We start from the raw sequence: 26,624 nt of genomic DNA, 5'->3' as shown, positions 1-26,624 counted from the left end.
TAAAGCAGCTAGAAGGACTATGGGGAGGGGGGGGGTGAAGTCAAGTATTTTTCACTAAAAATTATAGCAAATGACAAACAGTATATGCAGAAGCCTGCACTTTTTTTTTCTCTAAAACAAATGTATATTGACATTCCTATGCAACTGCACACACTGCTCCTTTGCTGGCTAATTTTATATTTATCTTGCATGCTCTACCAATTGTGCATGAATCAGAAGGTTACCAATTATGTACAAAGAAATTTTAGGAGGCAGATCAACTACAAATAAAACCAGAATTAATTTAGGAAAACATGGCTGTATCATGCCTTCAATCCACAGGTATATAGTCTATTGATATTGGGGGAAGCTACATGCATACAATACACCTGTTGAAGAAAAAAGCATTCTGCATCTTTCCTGAGTAAATTTTTAAAACGAGCTGAAAATATTGGTTACGGAGTTTCAATATTAATATAATACATTTATATACTGTTCCTTTACAGTTATGAGTAAACTGAATTCATAGTACAGAAATTAATCTCTTTAATGGGCTTCCACGTTAGGAAGAAAGGTGGGTGGCACTGATAAACAAGTGTGCAATATTAAGTGATTTACCAAAACCTGTTCTGCAATGGGGGAAAAAATAAATTAAAAAAAATCCTTGATTAATGATAGGTAGTCAGGTTAACTTAGTCCACAATTTTTAGCGGTTTAAATCATAAGAGAGCTTACAAAAACATACAAATGTAGAGCATGCTTTTGTACTCTTAAAAATCTTCCTATAAAAAATGTTTGGGTTTTTTTTGACAGCCATATTCTGATCATGGAGTTCAAGCAGCATATCACCAAGTTTATGCCCAGAGTGCCATAGCTATGCCAACACCTGTGATGCAGCCTGAGCCAGTTAAAGTAAGCTCTGTAGTCTTTTTCTTTTCTTTTGGTCTTACGTACTGCCAGGTGGTAAGTAAGGAGGACAAGAATGTTGCAGAGGAACTAACTATTTCTTTGCATTAGTTTTCACCACAGAGGATGTTGGGGAGATACCCACCTTGGAATTATTCGATTCAGGTAATAACTATGAGACAGTCAGAAAATAAGGTGTCAAATGAGGAAGAGCTGGAAATAATTGATAAATTAAAAAGTAACAAATCACCAGGATTTCTGAAGATGGAGGTTATCTGAAGAAATTTAAAAAATATGCCACCTCTTATGAAGATCAGCTGCTATTCCAGAGGACTAAAGGTTAACAAATGGCAGTACTTATCTTTAAAAAAGACTTTAGGGATGGTACAGGGACTTATAGACTAGTGAGCCTTACTTCTCTAGGAGAAAGTTGACTGAAATAATAATTAAAAATAGAATTTTAAAATATATAGCTGAACTTGCTGAGAGAGGGACAGACAAGCACAGCTTCTGTATGACAAAATCATGCCTTTAATATTCTAGCATATTTTCAGGATGTTAACAAAAAGCAGGCGCTGCTTTAGCCTGAGGGTATTTCCCCCTTCCAAATATCAAAGGACTCCTACAAACAAATGAGCTGTGAGATCATCTCAAAGAAAAGGTCACAAGAATCCTTCATAATGCAAAGTATGTTAGGCAACTTAATTTAGGGGATAAATACCAGCTCCCCCAATAATGAATGGTATAGAAAACAAAAACAAGGGGCTATCCAATGAAATTGAAAAATAGATTTAAAACAGAAGGAAAAGGAAATACTTTTTTACATACTGTATTATTAACCTGTGGAACTAAATATCATTGAGGCCAAGAGTTTAGTTGTAATGCAAAAAGTAATAAACATTGTATGGCTAATGAGATCATCCACAGTTGTGCTGGATAGGTTTAAAGACAAATTAGATGTGGTATAACCCTTTGTGCTTCAAAGCATAAAGCAGCCACTAACTTTCTGGGGTTAGGAAGGGATTTATCCTTAAGGCAGGTTAGTCTTTAATTGTCCACTTTGAGGTTTCTTACTTTTCCTCTGAAACGTCTGGGACTGGCCACGGTCAGAAACAAGGGTATGGAACTAAAGGGATCACTGATCTGATTTGGTATGACTGTTCCTGTGTTTCTGTGAAAACATAATAGCACCTTACATCATCAAAACTCAGAACAAACATCAGTTAATGAAAGATTAAAATAATTGTATGTTTGTTGAGTGATGATCCCTTTGTGTATTCTACATGTGGGATACGCATGCATGCCATGTGCCCGAGTCCAGAAATTCTTCAATGCAATATTCGTTGACCCATACATGCTCAGTAGCTTCCCTCGTGCTCCCGACCGAGGATAAAAGAGGCAGTGTGGGTAGATGCCTCTTCAGTTCCTGCTTATCAGCACATGACCCGAGTCAGAATTGTGTCATCCTTCACTCCGTGCATAACCTGTAAAATAAACTCTTCGTAAATAGTTTTTATATCTTAGCTTAGTAGTTATAGTTAGTATAAGATAGTTCCGTCACCCGCCATTCAGGGAAAATGCTCCCCGGTCCCAGGACTATGCCCAGAATCCTGGGATTCAAAAATTATATCTTCTCGCTCCTTCTCCTCAGTGACAATCATCAATGATGCCTGTACGACGCACGTATGTCTTTGAAGTGCAGTATCTGTCAATGCTTTCCACCCAGAATTAGAAAGATCAGAGTTCTAACTAAAAATGTTCCTAATGGAGGAGACTATGAGTCCTCGCTCTGACCTGGGCCTGGAATACCCTCCCTCTGTGTACATCAGCCTCAACCAACCAGCCGTGCCTCTCCAAGCACAGGCCTTGGAGAAGAACCTTTAGCACCAAAGCCCAAGGATTCCTCCTACAAGACTTCCCATGACAGTAAGGGGCAATCTCATGGGCGTAAGGACAGATCCTCACGGAGGATTGTCCATAAGAAACGCGTTTCCTTCCTTAGCCGGTCCAGCTTGGGTGAGATGTCACATATGGAACCCAGGGAACTGGCTCCGCCGAAGACCTTCAGGACTGAAGTGGAAAGACATACACTCTTCAGTCTCATCTACAATTACAGGTCCAGATACATCATTGGTACAACCTTGTTTATTCAAAGACCGACCGGCTGTGACAGACAAGCCTCATCCTTCAGGTGTTTCTGCTGGAACTCCCCAGACTCTCGGCCATACGGAGACCTTAGTACACCATAGGATATATTCCTCTCCTCCCCGCAATCTCCACTCCTTTCAGGCCTTCTCCTCCTGAGGGACATTCTTATCCCAGAGTGTGATCGTTACTGATGTCCCAGGAGCAGTTACATCTCCACCCATCGGGCAGGAGCGCCCAGTACTGATGGAACCACCACTGCAAACTTGGAATTGAAGGAATCAGAGGAGACAGCTGCACCGGTATCTCCAGTAAGGCACAGGAGCCCTGACAAGCTGTTCTTACCATCCCTCTGGATATAACCCCCCCGCCCCCAAAGGGAGCTGGTACTGTTTGCCCGGGGGGCCACCATGGCCAATGGATCCCTCCTTGAGGCCTTATTGGGGCCTTTGGGACCCCATGGCAGGTGACCAGACCTCTCTCAGGAATTGTACTGCTCCTCTCCTCTCGTCAGCTAGTTCCATTAGGGTACAAAGAGGAAGAGCTGGAACCGGTTCTGAGGGGGCTTTCTCATCATCTCCAGACAATGCCATCACTCCTTCATCAACTTCCACCATTAGTATCAGGAGCTGTTGCAATGGGTCACTAATGGTCCACAGGTCCTATTTGAAGAGGTCCAGCGCTCTCAACACCAACTCTTGGACTTTGCAAGTGCAAGGACCGACCAGTGTGGCCCTTCCAGTTAACAAGGCTATATTGGAACTGGCCAGAGCAGTTTGGCACACACCAGCATCTTGTGTTCCAACACCAGAAAGAGCCAAAAGATGATATTTTGTTCCTGCCAAAGGAGCTGACTTTTTGTTTTCCCATCCTGCCCCTAACTTGGTGATGATACAGGTAGCTACAGAAAGAACTCAGTTTCCAGAAATTTAGCCACAGGGCTGGTCATGCAAAGGGACTTGAGGCTCCAGTTGTCAGGCTTTTCTAGAGAGGTCCACCATCTACGACTTCCCTTTTGATGAGTCCAACCTTTTTAATGAAAAGATGTATAAATCCCTGCGTTCTCTAAAGGATTCAAAATCCACTCTGTGATCCCTGGGAATTTACACTCCATCCCCCGGAGGAAACACTAGAGACAGCCCTTTAGACCAGTGGTTTTCACACTTTTATTCTGGGGACCCAGTTGAAGAAAATTGTTGATGCCTGTGACCCAATGGAGCTGGGGATGAGGGTGTGGGAGGGGAAATTTGGGGTATGGGCTCAGGGTTGGGGCAGGGGGTTGCCTGGGAGGAGGATCAGGGCTCTGGACTAGGGGTGCAGGCTCTGGGGTGGGGCCAGGGATGAAGGGTTTGGGGTGCAGGAAGGGGTTCTGGGTTTGGGGGGCTCAGGGCTGGGGCAGGGGATTGGGGCACAGGGTTGGGGCCCGGGCTTAGCTCCGGCGGCTCCCAGTCAGCAGCACAGCCAGGGTGCAGAGGCAGGCTTCCCATCTGTCCTGGCACTGCAGGCTGCAGTGTGCCCTGGAAGTGGCCAGCAGCAGGTCCAGCTCCTAGGCAGAGGTGTGCAAGAGGCTCCACATGGCTCTCGCCCGCATGCACCACCACCCCCAGCTCCCATGTGCCGGTGCTCGGGGCAGTGCACAGAGCCTGATGGCCCCCCTGCCTAGAAGCTGGACCCACTGCTGGCCTCTTCCAGGGCACAGCGCAGTGTCGGAACAGGTAAACACTAGCCTGCCTTAGCTGGGCAGCACCGCCGACGGGACTTTTAACGTCCCAGTCAGCAGTGCTGATAGGGTCCCTGGGTGCTGAGGAAGGAGACCCAGTGCCTTACATGCTGCAACCCAGTTCTGGGTCATGACCCGAACTTTGAAAAACACTGCTTTAGACCATGACCACCCCCTTCACACATTGCATATTACTAGCATCCACCTGAGTCTGCATAAATGACAGAGGATTCAGAGGTCCCGTTCCTCAGATCCCTCCACTTATTTCCAACCACAGCCCAAAGGCCATTTTTGACATGCATGTCAAGACTCGCGTATCACCAATGATGCCATCAACTTCCTCTCCTGTCATCTTTGGAGGATGTCTTACTTCATTCGCCCTCAGCTGGAACAAGATCACCAGACAGAGTTGGGTCCTGGAGACTACCAGGGATACTTCATAGAGTTTCTTTTCTTCCCTCTTCAACAGCCGCCTTCCTGATCCCCCTTTGGGAACCACTCTCACCAACGGAGTCTTCAGTAAGAGGTGGAATTCCTTGTATTCTGGGGGTTGATAGAGTGCGTCCCACCTCAGGACCAAGGGAGAGGGTTCTTCTCCCCATATTTCCTAATCCCCAAAAAAGACTGTTACCTGCACAACTTAGGTCTCTCGCCACCACTACTCTCTCTTTTGGGTGCTCAGGAAGTAAGGGACCCAAATTTACTCCTCTCTGGGTTCCAGGCTCTACCCCTCCATGTGCTCATGGCTAACAGCCATTCCTGGTGGACTCAGGGCTCTACCGGGTCTTTTCCTAGTGAAAGAGCCTTACACAATAATATCCTTAACCTCTATTTATTAACAGTTACCTAAACAGAATACACACATTAAGCATACAATGCTCACCACTCCTGAGTATGCAGGTGATCTTCCCCCTAGTGGCGAGGCAAGGTTCATATCACCTGTAGCTCCTCTGCCTGGAAGCAATCAGACTTTGGAACTGGTGTATCAGAAACCACATTACAATACAGGCTACATACCTGCTGGATGTCCACACCTCCCTGACAAACAAGGTGAGCAGGAGCTTATCTGCAGACTACAAATGGGAGATCCACTACACAGTTCTAACTAATATATTCTCACAGTGGGGAACTCCGTTGGGGGACCTCTTTGCACCCCAGATTAACAAAAAGCTCTCTGGGTATTGTTCCAGGGGAGCCATAGGCTCCTCTGGATCAGATACACCTTTCCTCCCATCCTTCTGCTACCACAGGTTGTATGGAAGATCTGTTGCAACAGAGCCACCATCATCCTCCTAGCACCCTACTGGGCCAGACAGTTCTGGTTCATGGAATTCTAATGATGCGCACACTATCAGGATCCACCTGTTTCAGGATCTCCTAACTCAGGATGGGGGAGAGGGAATGGAGATCAAGCACCCCAACCTGTGCTCACTCCACTTCACAGCCTTGTATTTGGATAGGCATTGGAAATAGAACACTCATGCTCCCACCCATCCACCCTGCGTTCAGGAAGTAACTAAAGTAGAAAAGATTCTACTAGAACATGCTACCTGGCGGCGTTTTTTGGCCTGGGTATGTTCCCACCAACATTCACTAGGTGCTGTGTGTATTCCGGTTAGTCTAGACTATCTCCTTTCCTTAAAATCTTCAAGTCTGGCCCTGAGTTTACTGGAAGTACACGTAGCAGCAATTAGTGCTTTTCTCCCTCCAGTAGGGGGACTTTCTGTCTTTACATACCTGGCTACTGTGCAATTTATGAAGGGCTTGATCAGGACTTTTCCACCGGTCATTAAACCTATACCTCAATAGGATCTCAATCTTTTCCTGTCACCACTCACAGGTCCACCTTTCGAACCTTTGGCAACGTGCCATGACCCATCTGTCCAGGAAAGTGGCACTCTTAGTGGCCATCACTTTGGCCAGGAGGGTCAGTGAGCTAGCAGCCATGATAGCAGACTCTCCTTATACAGTATTCCACAAAGAGAAAATTTCCCTTGGGTTATAGATTGTAACTGAGTTCCACATCAATCACTTACTTGTATTCTTCTCAAAACCCCATGCTTTTCCCAAAGACAGGACACTTCACTCCCTTGATGGCAGGAGTACCCTGGTGTTCTGCCTCCAAAGAACCAAAGCCATAGCAGAAAGATGGCATGAACAAGCCATATCCTCAGGGGATTTTTAAGTGGGTTTTGGGATGCATCTGAGAATGCTACAAAATAGCAAAACTTCCCCCCTCTTGGGGTATTACAGCTCACTCCAGGCGAGCACCAAGCTGCCTCCAAGGAATCCTTATAGAAACACCTCCAGCTCCAGAATTCACCTCCATTTTATAAACAATGTGATAAACACAGCCAATCCTTTTATATATGTGTGTGAGTTCCCTTTCATTGCTCTGCACGGTGGACTTCCTTGTAAATAGGAAATTTAAAAATTCTGAAAAATCTCCCATTAATGGAAGACCTATATTCATTAGAGATTTCCAGTAGAGGGGGCTAGAGCATTAAATATAGTCTTGAATTAAAATTAGGGAGCTAGAATAAAAAAGTCAGAGGCTAAGTATGAATCTGTGAAGAATACTACTTGTAGGAGTGATTCATACACTCAAGAAACATCTCCCTTTTCTTTCTGTAGCTCATCTTCGTAACTCTTTTTTATATTTTTATACATAGTAAGCATCTTCATCAATGTTACTGGCATCGGTAAAGTAAATTGGAGATGTGATATTTCATTAAATCCTGATCATGTATGCCCCATACCATTAAGTGTCATGATGATCATGATGCTTGTAGTATTCAGTTTACCTTCTACTTCATGTGTACAGAAGCTTTAAAAAATGACTTTTGTGAGATGCTTATTTTCTACACTTTTTTACTGAACCATTCTTTGACATGATATTCATCTGCTTTATTAAAAATTGTTCTGTGTAAAAGTTAACCTCTAGAATAAAGCCTCTGCTGTTAAGTTAGATTCTAGATGAGACAGATGCCCCCAGATGGAGACATATGTGCCGATCAAGTATAACAGATGCCAGTGTAATCAACCATATGTTGTTTTGGGGTTTTGTGGGTTGGGTTTGGGGTTTTTTGTATTTTTTTTTTTTATACTGATGGTAACACTCTTTATTATGACTTGTAAGTTCTCTGCAGGAAAGTAACTTTTTATCTTGCAAGTTAAGTCATTTTGCTGTCAAAGGTAGGCAGGTTTTTCTGTTTTTTTGTTGTTTTTTTTTAAGGATTTTGCTTTCTTTACTGCCTGAGATTGTTCTAAGATACTGTTAAAAAAAATTAAGGACTGCAGTCATATTTTTAGCTTTGTCTAGAATTGAATCAGAGCATTTCTAAGCATGAGGATCTCTCTTTTTTTGTTGTTAGAATAGGCCATATCAGCTATTTAATCCAGAGTTATACAAATGTAACTCTCCTAATATTTCCTTACATGTAATTATTTCCATCCCCTCACTATTTTTGTAGCTTCTCTCTTAACTCTCTTCATTTTCTCAACATCTTTCAGCTAATTAGGAGCCCAGAACTAAATGTAGTCCAGTCACAACCAGTTCAGTTCACCAGTGGATTCAGAATTTTCTAGGGTTTTAAATAAGCTACCCACAGTTCTAATTCATGTTGTTCAGAACATCGGAGTTGCCACTACTTTTGTTTTTAAATGGCCTTGGTTTTTTCACCTTGCAGGAATATGCACCGGGTGAGGAGGAGCAAAGACCCATTAAAAAGCAGGGGGGGGCCATGTGCCCCCACTTTTTAAAACCTTGCTGGGAGTGAGTATACCATAGTTCAGCTGGCTGGTATCTTGGTGACCTGTTCTGTGTTGTGCTGCAGGCTGGCAGCCAGGCCCTCACCTGCAGACTGCAGAAAGTGTGGGGTGGTTCCTCCTGGTGCTGGGGACTGGCCAGATTCAGGAAACAGGATAGACCCATCACCTGAGGGCCAGTGGGGAGGGTAAAGTGAGAAGTAGGGTGGGAAGGTAAAGGTTCCAGGAGGATTGGGAGACAGACTCCAGGAGAGCTGAGTAGGTGTGGGGGGGCAGGGTCTCAGAGGGGAAAAGGAGGGTTAGGCTGAGGGTTAGGTGGGTGGGTGGGGTTGCACACTCCAGGACCATCAGACTGGTGGGTGGGGGTTGCCTGTGCATGCACACACACTCTCTCTCTCCCTCTCCTCCCACCCTTCCCTTCTAGCACCCAAGCCTGCAGGTCTGGAAGGTCATTCTCTCTTTACTGCAATAATGTATGAGTTCTGCTTTACATTAGGAGCACTTGGGTTTACTGCACAGTGACTTTGAGCAACTCATATCAAACGTGCAATACATACATATTGTATGTATTTTTATGGTATCTGGGCACTGCACAAATCAGGTTGCTGCATTCTCTCACTTTGTACCAATGTAGCTTAGGAGCAACTCCCATGCCATAAATGGAGTTAAACTGGAGATGAATGAAAGGAGAATTACGCTCTGAATGTTAGGAGTATTGAGCTGTATGGATAAGACAAAGTCCTTCCACAAATTACCATAATAGATTCATAATTTTAAGGCCAAAAGGCCCATTATAATCATCTAGTCTGATTTCCTGCATTTCACAATGTGATTCCTGCATCAAGACCATAACTTCTGGTTGTGCCTTGTTTGCATCCCTTTTAGATTTGTCCCTAAAAGCAACCATCTCAGTCTACAGATTGTCTAAATAGATCAGACTTTGCATTTAGTGCTGTTATGGCAAGGCGTTCCTTTACCAAATGGTCTAAAAGCCTTTTCTAATAGGACAAAGTTAGCTTCTACATTTTATGTGGAAAACCTGTGTCCATTTCTGACATTTCCAAAGCTGTGCATGGGACTCATAATTCAAAATCATTCTTTTTATGTTGGAACTAAGCTAGGTGCCTGTTCCAAGAGAACAATTCTGAAATCTGAAAGTACTGCTAGTCAGTCTTGTAGGTGTGGTGATCATTTCTTCTTCAAGAATTGTCTCTGAAGATGACTCACCTCTGAGTGGAGTGTCCTTGGGTTCAGGAAAGATACCTGGACCTTTCAGTCATGTTTGTTCTGAGAATTCATTTGAATTCAAAAGACTTTCAGACTTTGGAATAAAACCCCAATGAACCAAAATGCTTTGCTTTATTTATAGTTAATATAATTAGGGCTATGATTTTATTGTGGCATTTTTTAAGGTGAAGTCATGGGATGGGCATTGTGAAAAAGTCAGTAGCCATTAATATATACTCTGCACTTTTAAAACATTTTTTTACCAGAAATCTCAAAGTATTTGAATTAAGCCTCACAATATACTTTTGATGTGGGTAAGTATTATTATACTCATTTTACAGGTGAGAAAACTGAGGCACAGTGAAAATAAGTGTCTTGCTCAAGGTTACGCAACCAGTCTCTCACGACACTGGGGACATAACTTATGGGTTCTGTCTCCCCACACAATCTGCTTGTCTCAGTCTGTAGAACAGAAATATTGTTAGAACTCCATTGAGTAATTTTGATGCATTTCATATTAATGTGTGTTGGTTCAGGGAAATGTCTTCTGTCTATCTGTACATTGTTTCCTTCTGTACTCTCTTTACCATCTATTCTTTTTCTGTATTTGTAGTCTGCTCTCATTTCAGCTTAGTTTTTCCCTCCAGTTTCTCTGATCTGTATATTCTCTCTCTTTACTTGACAGACATTGTGGAGCATTCATTATTAAGCCATTTTGGCAGCTCTACTCAAGATGTACTGATTTTCTTGTCCAGTCCTTCCCACGTGGCCAAGATCCATCTTCAGCGAACCAGCTAGCGGCTGCCCATTGTGAAACTTAGGGTCAGTTCATTCTTTGCAATGCCTGATTGTTGCAAACTGGTTAGGTATCAAGTGTGCCAAAGTATAACCAGCCCAATCTGCTGTATGTTTGTGTCAGTTCCTTTATTAATCTGAACCAGTTGTCCATTTTTATAAAGCAAGTTGTGTAATCCATATCATTCATCCTTGAGACTGTGAATCTTGCGTATTTTTCCTCCACCAGTTTTTTCTTCCTAGTCCAACTTCCCAGGATTCTGTGCATGTTTTGAGTTATTTTTCCTGAAAGTATGATTGACTGTTTAAAGTATTTTAATATTTTTTTATTTTTGAAACCTTGTCTTTAAGTTGAAAATTTAAAATTGAGCCATTTTTACTGCCAGATTATTCTATTTAAAACTTTTTGACATCCTGTTTCTCTTCTCCTTTGTTAGTAAGCACTCTATCCCTTTCTCCATCCATCCTATTTTGAGTGCCCACCTCTAATTTTTAACATTATTTCATGCTCTGGAATTATATATTCAGTTGCAAGTACACAGCCATCCTCTTTATTTTGAGAAGGAAGCTGTTTCTTTTTTTTAAAAAAAAAAATCTAGGTTTTTTTTTTTTTTTATAGAAAAAACTTAGTAGAATGGTAACTAAGCACTCAAAAATCTGATATGCTATCCCATGTGTGTAAGTGTCTTACTCAAGAAGTAGTCACATTGATTTGTATGGGACTATTCCTGATGTAAAATACTGTTCAGCATGAGGAAAGGTAGCAGACTCTGTCCAAAAAGAAAGCTCAATATTTTTTTTAAAAGTATATCCAGTGCTCAGAGAAGGTATGATTTGGACTTTTTAAAGACAGATTTAGGATAGGGTACCTGGAAAATATGAAATAAACAGGCTTCTATTTAAGAGACGGACAAACAAAATATAAATAAATATCAGCTATATTCAGTGATAGTAGCACCTTGTTCTTAAGGTTTCCATGTCAATTCCCATTATAAGACCCTGTGTTCTGTTGATTATAACTTTGCTAGGCTTTAACCATTTGAGCTGAAATTTTCCATGCCAGGTGTCTGCCTCAGGCTGAACTTTTTTGAAAAATTTCAGCCAAAACGGTTCAGGGTTTTCCAGTAATGTGTAGCAAATCTGTTGTTTGGCCCATGTTAAAACAATTCTGGTGACCTTTCCTTTGAAAAAACTTTAGTGCCCACCATGCTTTGGAACAGGGACTTAATTTGGCACAGGAGGTGACCTTTGAGTCAGAGATGTGCCTTTTGCCATTCATGAAAATCCACCCAAAAAATTTGGCCTAGTTATAAATCTTTGAAAAATTGCACTTCACACATTCTCAGTAGAGACTTAGCTATGTCTTACACTGCACTTTTGTTGGCAAAGCTTTTGTCATTTAGAGGAGTGGGGGAAAAAACACCCCGGACCAACAAAGATGCCAGTGTGGACAGCGCTATGTTGGCAGGAGAGAGTCTCCTGCCAACATAACTACCACCGCTCTTTGGGGGTGGTTTAATGGTGCTGGTGGGAGAGCTCTCTTCTGCCAGCATAGAGAGGCTACACAAGAGACCTTGCAGCAGCGCAGCTTTAAGGTCTGTAGTGTAGATACAGCTTTAGATTTTAGCAGCCAAATTCCACAAAGATTCTGTCTACACTGCGCATACTTCATCCTGGAGCTGAACAGGATTTTCCCTGCAATTGCAGCTCTGGATTGCTGTGGGCTGTGCCCTGTCTGGGCACCTGAACAGAAAGCAGGGAGACTCTCTTCTGTGCTCCATTTATCCCTTGCTGGACCCAGAGAGCATGGAAGAGGAAGCTGCCTGATTCCATTGCCTTGAGGAAAAAAGCCGGACTGGGGTAGTGACAAGTGGAAGGAGAGGGAGACTGGGAATTGGGGTGAGAAGAGACTGGGAATTGGAGCTGGGAGCAGAGACTGTGACTGTCTGGGCAAGGAGACTGGGATAGAAATGGGGATGACTGGGAGGCAGAAGGTGAGGATAAAAAGCTGGAGGGGGACTGGACTTGAAAACTGGTGGGTTGGGGAGAAGGAGGTGAGGCAGGAGTCTGACATTGGAGGCGGGGTGATGGGAGAGAACGGAGACAGCTTGGGCAAAGAGACTGGGACAAGGGGCTGGGGGAAACAATACTACTGAGATTGGATGAGGAGCCCAAGGATGGAGACTGGGAGCCAGTGAAGATGAGGCATGTGGGTGAGGAGGCTAGGGTGAGGTTTAAGACACAGATCAGATGAGGAGCCAGGACGGGGGAAGTTGGACTAGCTAGGCAAAAAGAGTAGGGGTAAGGATCCAGGGCAGTTAGGAGGGAACTGGGAATGGCTGGGCAAGGTGACTGGGACTGGATAAGGGTGGAGACAAGGGCTTGCTGGGAAAGAGGTGGGTCTGCGATGAGAAGACTGAGGGCAGTGGAGACTGGAACTGGTTAGGTGAGGAAAAAGATTGGAATGAGGAGTCTGGAGTGGGGGAGAGACAGGATAGGGACAGGTTCAAAGGGATGTATCAGAAAGGGATCAAGCTTGGGGGTATGTGCAGAAGAGCCTGTGCCCACTAGAGACTCTCCCTGCCATAGTCTGCAATGGAACCCAGGCTTCCTAAGTCTCACCATTCCTTTGCTATTGGCAAATATATTTGAAACCTACTGGCAGAGTGTCCCTTCCTCTTCTACTGCTGGTCCACGTATAGGATGACACTACTATTGCTGTCAGTTACTTAGCTCAAGTGGGAGAGGCCTGTGTGGTAGAACAAAAGGTTCCAACCCTGCTGATGAATTGTGCGGGTGTAAATTGATGGATGTGGAACTCACAGGCCTATTGTGAAAATTAATTCATTAATATTTGTGAAAGACTTAGATACTGTGGTGATGAGTGCTATAGAAAAGTACATGTGGAGTTCAATAATTCTGTCTTAAGAGAAGGGTTTGGATACAGTTCAGTAAATGAGGCATGGATGGGACCAAATATTAAACAAAGAAAACAAAATATTTGATAGCTGCTCATTGAGTGAGCACAATCAGTTCTGTGCATGGAATGATATAGCCCTATAGAAAAATAGCATGTGGACATTAGAGATGGTTGAAACATTTCCAACTAAACATTTTTTGACAAAAAATGCTTTTAGTTGTAGCCAAAATGTTTAATGGAAATGTATTTATTTCAGTGAAATTTTCAATGGTAGGGTTTCTGGACTCTGCGGTGAGGGTGAGAGAGAGAGGCCCAAATCAAAAACTTGACCTTTTTCATCTGAAAACAGATGTTTCAGCACAATTCCATTTCACAAAAATTTCCATTCCAGTGCTGAACAAAGACAAAATTTGAAACCTCAAAAAGTTGCCACAAAATTCAGTTGTTGTTCTCTGGCCAGCTCTAGTGGTCATCTAATTAAAGACTGTATAGCAATACATATGCACAAGGGGGCTGAATTAAGTTTGCAAAGCAATTTTATTTTCTAACTTTAGAGTGCTTTTCTTTGCAATATTAATAATGTTCTTTCAACATAGGTTTTGGGTGTAATATATTCTGTTACTATAACTATCCAGGAAAACACTGTTTAAAGGTTTACAACATGTGTGAAAGAAAGAAAAATATTTTGCTAGATATAAGTTATATGGATATTGGGAAATCTATATTTTAGCAAAGGGAACTGCCATATAAAATGTCTTAAGTTGCTGAACACCAGTTACTCCCATTGAAGTCAGTAGGTGATCATCAGCTCTCAGAATTTGTTCCTAATTCAAAAGATTAAAATTAGTTTATGTCATAATAATCTAGTATAATTATACAAGAATGGGGAAAACACTGCAAACATTACAAGTTATCTATTTTGTGTGAAATATTTTACAAATAATATACAGTAGAACCTAAGAGTTACAAACTGACTGGTCAACCACATACCTCATTTGGAACTGGAAGTACACAATCAAGCAGTAGCAGAGACCCAAAAAAAAAAGCAAATACAGGTAAATGTAAATTATAAAAAATAAAGGGAAAGTTAAAGTTTGACAAGGTAAGAGAACTGTTTCTGTGCTTGTTTCATTTAAAGTTAAAATGAGATTTTTCTTCTGCATAGTAAAATTTCAAAGCTGTTTTAAGTCAAAGTTCAGTTGAACATTTTTAAAAGAACAATCATAATGTTCAGAGTTTCAAACATTTCAGAGTTATGAACAATCTCCATTCCCAGGGTCTTTATAACTCTGAGGTTCTTCTGTATAATGTTATGAAGAGAGACCGTATTTTAAAGTTTAAGAACAAAGGGGCAAAGTTATGGTTTTAGCGTTTAACTTTCACTTTGTATTTCCAACTTTTAAACATTAGTTTATCCACCCTTATCATTGCATTAATGGTTGGGGGGAGGGGTTGCATGGAAAATCCTTGTTTTTGAGTTTTGTTTTTTAAAAATTAATATGGGTAGTGCAACTTGTTAAACCAAATTGATCCAGGTTAAAACACTTACATAGCCTGAATGCTGCTGTCCTTATCTGTGAGCCATCCATAAATGGAGCTAATCCTTAACCCAGCTGTCCTTCACCAATGACTACTGAATCCAGGCCTCCCAAAACAACTCACCTGAAATTTTGAACCATCCTGATATTTTTTAAGATGGTTTTGAGTCTGTACCTCTTTTTGTTCAGTTGGCTGATTTCAAGCAGTCATAACTTTAAACCTAGTGTGCTGATATTTTTCAAATGTGACTTGGCTTTTAAGTTACAGTTAGGTGTACAAAACAAGGGAAGCCTGTAGAAATTAATTCAGTGGGTTTTTTTAAGGTTGTGAAAACTTAAAGTTGGTAAATGCATCCAGAACTGGAAGGATCTTAACAAAACTTTCCCTGAAAAATGGATAGCAGAAGTCTTCTGTAGATGTGTAAAATTTGCAGACACACACATTAATTTTACTGAGGTTCTCTCTTAAATCTCACAACTTCTGAACAGAGAGATATACTAAAGTTTTGAAGAAAATTCTTCTTTGGGCTAAGAACAAAAATCAAGAATTTCATCCTAAAGGAGGGGTTCTCAACCTTTTTCTTTCTGAGGCCCCCTCAACAGGATATAAAAACTCCACGGCCCACCTGTGCTACAATAACTGGTTTTCTGCATATAAAAGCCAGGGCCAGCGTTAGGGGATAGCAAGCAGAGAAATTGCCTGGGGCCTCATGCCACGGGGCGCCCATGAAACTATATTGCTCAGGCTTTGGCTTCAGCCCTGGGTGGTTGGTCTCAGGGTTCATCCTCATGTGGTGGGGGTTCGACTTTCTACCCTGGGCCTCAGCAAATCTAATGCTGGCCCTGCTTGGTGGCCCCCCCCGAAACCTGATCGCAGCCCCCCAGGGGGCCTCGGACCCCCTGGTTCAGAACCACTGTCCTAAAGGGTATTGTTTTCAGAAAGTTATCAATACCTGAAAAGAAGTGCTTAGAAAAAATGTCTCCTCAGTCATAACTATGGCATTAATATACTTTAATCTTATTTACATCTATTGTTAACTTCAAAGGATTCCTTGTAGCTGTGTACTATATGACTATAATAGAAATTTTAAAGTGAAGGTAGCTGTGATTTTGTGGATGACTTATAGAGCTATGAGTCAGAAGATCTATGCTGTGTTCCCAACTTAGACTCAATGTGCAATCTTAAACAGGATATTTTTATGACTGCTTGTTAGGGATGCTCTACTCACTGCTGGGTGACACCTCCTGGCGATTCCAGGGATTTGTTCCACCCAGTTGCTGCTCTCTTCCTGCTCACAGAGTCACGGTACGGCTGCTTCGTGACTTGATCCTCCAGCCAGGTCACACTGTGATTTCCCCTTTCAAGGGAGTCTTTCCAAGTCTCTCCACACAAGCAGTATCAGGCAGTCCTCACACCCACTGCCCTGACTATGTCACTCCCACAGTGACTCAGGCAGTCTTCCCATTTACTGCCTCTAGCAATACCACTTCACAGTAGTTGGTAGGGAAACCCAGGCCCATCCTCTACTCCAAGTTCCAGTCCAGGGCCCTAAAGAGAGCAGTTAAGGTCTGGGACTTCACCAACCATACAACTCTCTTTCCTGAACTATTTCCTACTGTGCTTCTTTAAGCTCCTCCATCAGCCTTTCTAGTCGGACCCTTCTCTCTTAGAGTTACTAAGTAAACGCTTCCTTGTGGATTCCTATCTCCCTTTCCTGTTCCATTACCTCAGAGAGAGAAACTGCAGGCTTCCTCCTTACCACCTCCCACTGATGCCAGCCTCTTGGCTTTATAGAAGCCCCACCTGTTCTCTCACAGGTGAGCTTCTTTCTAATTAGCACCCTCCACTCAGCCTACATCTCCCCCATTTGCAGCTTAATTGGCTGATTGCCCCCCCCCCAGCCCAATTCAGTTCTTTCAGGCCAGTGTGGGGAGCACATCCCAACTAAAACAGGAAGCCTGCCAAACAGGCAGTGGTGCCACTGGACAATTAAGGTGCTGACAGAGCACTCAAAGAAGACAAGGCCATTGCGGAGATTCTTTGCATCAGTCTTCATTGCAGAGGATATGGGGGAGATCTCCACACCCAAACCATTCTTTTTAGGTAACAGATCTAAGGAACTGTACCAGGTTGAGGTATCAGCAGAGGAGGTTTTGGAACAAAATTGATAAATTAAGCCGTAATAAGTCATCAGATGGTATTCACCCAAGCATTTTGAAGGAACTCAAATATGAAATAGCAGAACTACTAACTGTGTTATGTACCCTATCACTTAAACCATCCTCTGCACCAGATGACTGGAGGGTAGCTAATATAACGTCAATTTTTTAAAAAGGCTCCCGAGGTGATCTGGCATTTACAGGTGGTAAACCTGAAGTAATTCAGTACCCCAGGCAAATTGTTTGAAACTATAGTAAAGAACAGATTTATCAGATACATAGATAAATGTGATGTGTTGGGGAAGAGTCATGCCTTACCAATCTATTAGAATTCTTTGAGGGTGTTTGAAGTCTTTGAAGCATGTTGACAAGGGTGATCCGGTCAATATAATGTATTTTGACTTTCAGAAGTCTTTGACAAAGTCCCTTACCAAAGACTCTTAAGCAAAGTAAGCAATCATGGGATAAGAGGGAAGGTCCTCTCACAGATCAGTAACTGGTTAAAAGATAGGAAACAAAGGGTAGGAATAAATGGTCAGTTTTCACCAGGGAAAGTGGTAAATAGCAGGGTCCCCCAACGATCTGTACTGGGACCTTCACTGTTCAACATACTCATAAATGATCTGGAAAAGGGGGTCAACAGTGAAGTGACAAAATTTGTAGACAATACAAAATTACTTAAAATAGTTAAGTTCAAAGCTAACTGTTACAAAGGGATTTCACAAAGCTGGGTGACTGGGCAACAAAATGGCAGATGAAATTCAGTGTTGATAAGTGCAAAGTAAGCACACTGGAAAACATAATTCAAACTATACATACAAACTTATAAGGTGTAAATTAACTGTTACCACACAAGAAAGTGATCTTCATACTTGTATCATGGATAGCTCTCTGAAAACATCTGCTCAGTGTTTAGTGGCACTCAAAAAAGCTAGCAGAATGCTAAGAATCATTAGGAAAGGTATAGATAATAAAACAGAAAAATATAATACCACTGTATAAACCCATGCCCACACCTTAAATACTGCATGCAGTTCTGGTTGCCCCATCTCAAAAAAGGTATATTAGAATTGGAAAAGGTACAGAAAAAAGGCAACAAAATAATTAGGAGTACAGAACAGTTTCCATACAAGCAGAGATTAAAAAGACGGGGACTGTTCATTTTAGAAAAGAGACAATGAAGAAGGGATATGATAGAGATCTATACAATTGTGAATGGTATGGAGAAAGTGAATAAGGAAGTGTTATTTATCCCTTCACAAGACCTAGGAGTCACCCAATGAAATTAACAGGCAGCAGATTTAAAACATAAAGGAAGTACTTCTTCACACAATATACAAATTGTGGAACTTGTTGCCATGGGCCAGAAGTATAACCAGGCTCAAAAGAGAATTAGATAAGTTCAAGATGGATAGGTCCACCAATGACTATTAGCCAGAATGGTCAGGGCTGCAACCCCATGCTCCGGGTATCCCTAAACCTTCAACTGCCAGAAGCTGGGACTGGATGACAGAAGATGGATCACTCAACATTTCCCTGTTTTGTTCATTTCCTCTGAAGCATCTGGCACTGGCCACTGTCAGAACACAAGATACTGGGCCAGAAGAACCATTGGTCTGACCCAGTATGGCCATTCATATATGACTCTGTGCTTTGGTTATTCTGTAGGTCAAATGGGGCTAATGATCAGCCAGCCTTCTCAAGTACTTTGAGATCTATGGAAGCACTACAGCAGCAAAAACAACATATGTTTTAGGGCGGTTGATTAATCGCAGTTAACTTACATGATTAACTCAAAAAAATTAATCATAGTTTTAAACAATAGAATGCCAATTGAAATTTATTAAATATTTTGGATATTTTTCTGCATTTTCATATTTATTTATTTCTATTTGTAATTGAAATCAAAGTGTATATTATTTTTTATTACAAATATCTGCACCGTAAAAATGATAAACAAAAGAAATAGTATTTTTCAGTTCACCTTATACAAGTACTATAGTGCAATCTTTGTCGTGAAAGTGCAATTTACAAATGTAGATTTTTTTTTGTTACAAAACCTGTACTCAAAAACAAAACAATTTAAAACTTCAGAGCCTTCAAGTCCATTCAGTCCTACTTCTAGTTCAGCCAATCGCTAAGACAAACAAGTTTGTTTACATTTACAGGAGATAATGCTGCCCTCTTCTTATTTACAATGTCACCAGAAAGTGAGAACAGGTATTTGCATGGCACTTTTGTAGCTGGCATTGCAAGGTATTTACGTGTCAGATATGCTAAACATTCGTATGCCCCTTCATGCTTTGGCCATCATTCAAGAGGACATACTTGCATGCTGATGATGCTCATTAAAAAAGTATGCATTAATTAAATTTGTGACTGAACTCCTTGGGGGAGAATTGTATGGTCCCTGCTCTGTTTTACCCGCATTCTGCCATATATTTCATGTTATAGCAGTCTCAGATGATGACCCAGCATATATTGTTCATTTTAAGAACACTTTCACTGCAGATTTCACAAAACACAAAGAAGGTACCAATGTGAGATTTCTAAAGATAGCAACAGCGCTCCGCCCAAGGGTTAAAAATCTGAAGTTCCTTCCAAAATCTGAGAGGGACGAGGTGTGGAGGATACTTTCAGAAATCTTAAAAGAGCAACACTCCGATGTGGAAACTACAGAACCCAAATCACCAAAAAAGAAAATCAACCTTCTGCTGGTGGCATCTGACTCAGATAATGAAAATGAACATGCATTGGTCTGCAGTGCTTTGGATTGTTATCGAGCAGAACCCATCGTCAGCATGAATACATGTCTCCTGGAATGGTGGTTGAAGCATGAAGGGACATATGAATGTTTAGTGCATTTAGTATGTAAATATCTTGTGACGCCTGCTACAACAGTGCCATGAGAATGCCTGTTTTCACTTTCTGGTGACATAAATAAGAGGAGGGCAGCATTATTTCCTGCAAATGTAAACAAACTTGTCTGTCTGAGCGATTGGCTGAACAAGAAGTAGGACTGAGTGGGCTTGCAGGCTCTAAAATTGTACATTGTTTTATTTTTGAATGCAGTTATTTTTGTACATAATTCTACATTCGTAAGTTCAACTTTCATGATAAAGAGATTGCACTACAGTACTTGTATTAGGTGAATTGAAAAATAATATTTCTTTTGTTTTTTACAGTGCAAATACTTGTAATAAAAATAAATAGAAAGTGAGCACTGTTGACTTTGTATTCTGTGTTGTAATTGAAATCAGTATATTTGAAAATGTAGAAAACATCCACAAATATTTAAATAAATAATATTCTGTTGTTGTTTAGCAGTGAGATTAATTGCACGATTAATGGTGATTAACTTTTTTAATTGCTTGACAGCCCTAATATGTTTTATTATTTCTATATGCTTGTTGAATCATACTTATCAAGAAGTAAAATATTACACCATACAAGTATAATAGAAATATAAAAATAAGAGTGCAAATTCTATTCTTAATTACACCAGTGCAGTGCCACTAATATCAGCTTTGCACCAGTATAACTTGGAAGACTTGCCCCCACTGTTTAATCTGTTATGGGTTGAAAGCTAAGTATTGTCATGCTGAGTCACCACTGGATGAGAGACCTCCAAGAACATGTGGGTGCTGCAAGAAGGGCGTTGGTGCAACTCTTCCCTCTGAGTCAATCCACTGAATTATGATACCCCAGCACACTGAGGTGGGGGTGCGGGGGCAGAGGACAAAGCTATGCTGGTAGACATTTTAGGGTTTGGAAGAGCTGTAAATCAAAGTACTGAATACTTTTGGTCATTAAGTATCCCATAGCACTGAACACAAGTATGAATGTGTGAATCCTAGTATTGTGGCTAAAATTCCAATTTAGATGATAATATTGTGCTTACCTATATTGCCCCTTACAGTTTCAATTGAATATGGTATTTTTCACTACCTATCTTAAACTGTTGTTCAGTCTTGCTGCATGCTGTTACAGTTGCACTGCAGCTGAGATCCTTGTGAGTTTGTTTGTAAAGTGCTTTGGCATGAAAACTGTTTAGATATGAATACATTTAAATGTATTCATTTTATTTTTAAACAGATAGTGTCAGTGTGATGTGGTAAGGATACTTAGGCCAAGTTGTGGGACATATCTTCAGCTGGTGAAAATCATGTCACTCCATGGAAGTCAATGATGCTATGATGATTTATATCAGTTGAAGATCTAGCCTTGTATCTTCAATTGCACATGGAACTCACATTGGTATCTGTGGAAATTCTGCATTCATAGTTTGTGAGTCCTAAGTGATTTGAGGGAGCCCTGCAAGAGGCTGAGTAGTTGCATATATTATAAGAACAGTATTTGAATCATGAAAGTATGCGATAAGAGGGAAAAATAGGAGATTTACAAAGTATTTTTCCTCTGTTGTCTCTGCTTGTTAAAGAAACAACTCAAATACATTAAAGCCCTGATCCTGCAAAGACATATGCATGTGTTTAACTTTAAGCATGTGAGTAGTCCCATCACATGTACCATTGACTCCAGTGGGACTATCCACATGCGTAAGTCTTGCATCTACCTTAGGTCCTTATCCTCCAAATTAGAGATGAGCACCAGTGTTCAGACAGGTGGTACATATATATCCTAAATTGGATCTTTCCCACTACATGTTTAGTATAATAAACAAAACACCGTTTTAAACACAATGGTATTTTTCTTTCTTTTTAGGAACCAAGGTTACATTCTGTGAGAAGAAATTTTTCACATCCTTCATCTGTGAGTTTGAAACCTCGATATACACGAAGCCCTCACTTTCATCCTAGGAAAGATTACAGAATGGAAGATACAATTCTCACTCCACCTTCCTCTACAGACTCTGTAAAATAGAATCTTAGATGTCTACTATGCTAATATGTCTAGCACACAGAGGGTATGTAATTTAGTAACTCTCAACATTTACTGAGTATGCCTAAGTTAAAATGCCCTATTTTTTTGTAAAAGGAATAAAAAGAAATCTTGCAGTTCATGTCAGCAAACACAAGATATGCAGGATAAAATCATGGTTTCCTTTATCAATTAATGCACATTTAGGTGACAGACTTGTAATTTGTGATATACAGACTATTGTATATGCACTATTTATTAAAGTAGTTTGAAAAACAGCATATTTGTATTACAGGAAAAATCTAAAATTCATTTTTGTATCAGATAAATTACAACAGACATTTTCAACATTTGAGCCATTTTCTTGTAGACTGACAGCATATACTTGATTTGGATACCAATTATTTTATTTTACATATTGTTATTTAAACATAACTGTATTTTTTCACGTCATGTATAGTTTGTGTAACTTTATTTTGTTGTTGTTGAAATCAAATCAGATAAGAATTCTTGCATAGGTGTAATTTTAGTTACTTTGTGATAAGAATTTTTAAGAATATAATTTGGACCATTTGTTTATAAGTCTATACCTTTATCTGAGGCTGACACTGTTCTTGAATACAGTAAACAATACATTCATGTTTATGGTATGATTTTTAGCTATAGAAAATGAACACGAATTTACTTAATACTTTATATTTTAAGACAACTGAAAACCTTCACCTGGCATTTAAGTATTAATATTTTTCTACTGTCTATGCAGGATTAAAAACTCATTGACTGACTATATCATGTGTTGAGATGGAAAACAATTTTCTCCTCAACCACAAGGACTTAATAATTTATTCCTTCTTTTTCCCCTTTGCCTTCCTTTTTAAGGATTCCATCTATATTATTAAATTTTAAATTCCTGATAGATTAAAACATGACTACTGTATTTAATATGAGTGCAAGCCATGGCTTATTGTTTATGTAGTACTGAAAGTCTTTATCTCTACCTTTCTTTTGTATGTAAAATGTTTTAAATTCTTTTTTACATTTTTGAACTGCTTGATAGTGACTTTCCAACTGCATTTGCAATATTCTGTTTTAGTTTATATCAGGTGAAGATCTTGCAGAGTGGGCATTATATATAGCAGTGGTAGATACATACACAGGTAGTATTCAGTCTTATTTAAAATCCAGCAGTCAGTGGTTTTCTTTTATATTGTGCTGGGCCTGATTCGGCTCTTTCTTATACTGGGTTAACTCCAGTTGATTGACATTGCTGTGAGAGGAGAGTCAGGCCCATAGCATATAATTTTATTTACTGTTTTAGTAACACTCCAAGACTAAATCAGTTTTGCACCATTGTTGAACAGAAACAAGATCACACGTAAATATGATTTATACCTCTTGTAAAAAATGTTTGTGATAACCCAACAACTGTCATTTTTAAACAGTTTATGTCAAAATGTAAATATAACTTGGGATCTTGAGGATATCAGCTCATTGTTTTGGGGCAGATCTTCAGCTAGATTAAATTGTCATAGCTCCATTGAGACAATCTACACCAGTGAGCATCTACCCAGTTATTTTTATATTTGGTTTAGGTTTTAGAATTTATCTCAATAGATATGTTATAGACATTTTGGCACATCCTAAAACTGCTTCATCTATGTGGAAGCATTTACTCAGTTGTAAATATTTTGTAAGCAAAGGTAGCCAGGAAAGGTCTTGTGTTCTGTTATTACAGCTTTATTTCTAATATCATGAAACAACATATATATCAATTTGACCCATGTTTTCAGTATGAGTTATAAATTCTGCTTTCAAGAATTCAGTTTTAGTTTGTTCTTTGTTCTACTAAAACATTTTTATTACAATATTTTTTAAATTATAGAGGTCCAAAAAGTAAATTTGTTATGCAGTAATGTGTTCAACAATTTTGGTTTACAGCTGAAGTCTTTCGATCTGATTTCTCAAAGGTGCACAAATATTGTGCAGTTGTTGATATGTATATCAGGTAAAGGGTATCTAAAAAGCCCAAATATTCACACATTTATTATTTCCATTTATAGGAACAGATTTGATTTTAGACTATAAATATTAACTTTTGGTTTTATTTTCTTCAGAAACATAAGGGGGAAAATAATATGTGAAATAACTAACGGTAGTCTGATAATTTTATTAGTAATGCAAAAAAAAAAAGATGGCACAATATCTATTTTGAAAAATCTCTCTCATACTCAATCTGAGTGACTATGCATTTATTTTATAAATAACGTAACATGTTCTTAGTGCTACAGAGGCAGATGCAGTATCTCATCTAAAGATCAAGCTATTAACTATAGTATTAACTGTCATTTTTTTAAATTGAAGTAGTTGATTTCTTTTGTAAGTGTCAGTTAATTTTCTGATGTGAGGGAAAGGTTGAATTGATATGTCATTTAAAGTGTTATAATACAGACTGGCAAAATTGATTCTTTCTTTTGTGCTTTAGTTATAAGAATCCCAGTTTGAAGAGTAAAAACCAAATAGGTATATTAAAGTTTCAAAATTCAGCAATTGAAAATGTGTTCTTGTTTGACCACACTCTAATTCTTGTACTTGAAAAATATTCCAGCTTTAATTATTTGGTCAAATACAGAATGCAATTATATGAACATTAAATAATATAAATCTAAGGTAAATAAAATGATGGGATGAGCTACTGTGAGCTGCTATATAAGGGACTCAGAATTCATAAAAACAAGAAATTGTAGTAGATATTAAATGAGATTTGTTTGTAAACAAAAAAATTAATTTCCCTCTTCTCCAGGCTGAAGTACAAAGGACTAAATCCTGAGGTCCTTACTTCAGTGGGAATTTTCTTAAATAAAAGTTAATTAAGGACTTCAAAATTTGGCCCAAAGACACTTGTTCTGAAAAGTAAAAGTTAAACCTTCGTATTTATCATTTCATTTTACAATTTGGACTTTCTTTTGTATTGCTTCTTCTTTTGCCTTGGAAGAATGGCCCAGCTACACTGTGCACATCAACTACAGCCCACAGATTTCTACAAAAAAGTCTGCCGCCACCCTCTTCTTCAGTATGAAAGTGCAGTTTCCTGACGTACTGGGCTCTATCTGTGTGGTCTAGAACAGTGGTTCTCAAAGCCGGGCTGCCGCTTGTTCAGGGAAAGCCCCTGGCAGGCCGGACCGATTTGTTTACCTGACGCATCCGCAGGCTCAGCCGGTCGCGGCTCCCACTGGCTGCAGTTCGCCACTCCAGGCCAATGTGGGCTGCGGGAAGCGGCATGGGCCAAGGGAAGGGCTGGCCGCCCTTCCTGCAGCCCCCATTGTCCTGGAGCGGCGAACCGCGGCCAGTGGGAGCCGCGATCAGCCGAACCTGCTGACGCGGCAGGTAAACAAACTGGTCCTGCCCACCTGGGACTTTCCCTGAACAAGTGGCGGACTGTCTTTGAGAACCACTGGTCTAGAACAGATCAAGATACAGAGCATTGAATGCTGGGACCTCAAGCCTCCAAGAGCCATACATCATTTTTTTAAGATTAAGCCAAGATTTTTAATAAAATAGGAGGTTAAAATTAGGCTCCTAAAACTATATTTAGGATCCTGATTGATTTTCAAAAGCACTGAGCACTAAGCAGCTTCTGTTGACTTCAGTTGCAGCTGTTGGTGTTGGTAGCTCAGTGCTTTTGAAGATCAGACAGGTGACTAAATAGGCTCCTGTTCTTTAAATTCTTCTCTTAGGATGATTGCAACCTAATCCTTGTTATGCAAATTAGGTTCAACCCTCAGGCTTCTGATCAGTGGGGCCCTTCATTAGGCAAAGTTGGGACACCCCTGCCTTAAAATTCAACTCCCATATGTAGCTGTACTCTCAGCATGTTCCTCTTGTAGAAAATAATATACATTAAGAAAGAACTACCCCACTCCCTCTTTAAAAAATCTGTGAGTGTCATTATCTTGATACTTCCAGTGTAGTTTTTTTCTAATATTCATTCCTACCTTCCACCCCCGTTTGATGCTTTTCTATCCCATTCTCCCTGTTCTTGGAAATTCCATGCTTTTGTACAGAAGTCATACAGCTGCCTCTACATGCAGTGGTCCTGATTCTGCAATATAATATTTATGGGTGTAATTCTGTATCAACGAAGAGCTCTGTTGACACCTCTGAAGCTCTACACATGTGCATGGGAGGAGTCCTACCCAAATCAGATTGCAGGATCATTGCCTATACCAATACTATTCTTTGTCAAGATAATCAAATATGACAAATTTTCCTCCTTCTCTTCAGTATCTTCTCTTATCCACTGACAATCTTTGACCTTGAAGTCAAATTAATTTTCTGACTTAGCCACCCAGTTTGTATTTTCGTTATGCTAGAAAGCTAGCTTTCAGAGCACTACTAACAACTGATACTGACTGAATTTTGTATTCTAGATAGTTATGTGGCAAAATGCTAGTGTGAACATTTGCTGTAGGGAACACTGGAAAATCATATTTACCATAGATTCTGACTGACAGAAAAATTACATCTGAACTGATACCAATGATTATCATAGCTCCTGAACATTTTTTATGCGTTAGATCAAGGAATGTCA

General features: G+C 40.2%; 1 protein-coding gene across 1 annotated transcript in view; it reads left to right on the top strand.

Moving 5' to 3' along the window:
* The window catches only part of BOLL (boule RNA binding protein), an 80,768-nt gene extending 58,729 nt beyond the window's left edge, over positions 1-22,039 (top strand). Inside the window, exons 10-11 of the mRNA XM_078848000.1 lie at positions 793-891; positions 21,881-22,039. Coding sequence (XP_078704126.1) covers positions 793-891; positions 21,881-22,039 — 258 coding nt within the window. The remainder of the gene's footprint in view (positions 1-792; positions 892-21,880) is intronic.
* The last annotated feature ends 4,585 nt before the right edge of the window (positions 22,040-26,624 follow it).

This window comes from Lepidochelys kempii, chromosome 11, assembly GCF_965140285.1.
Source record: "Lepidochelys kempii isolate rLepKem1 chromosome 11, rLepKem1.hap1, whole genome shotgun sequence".
Lineage (NCBI taxonomy): Eukaryota > Metazoa > Chordata > Testudines > Cheloniidae > Lepidochelys > Lepidochelys kempii.
The sequence above is the reverse complement of the archived record's forward strand: the minus strand, read 5'-3'. Positions and strand labels throughout refer to the sequence as shown.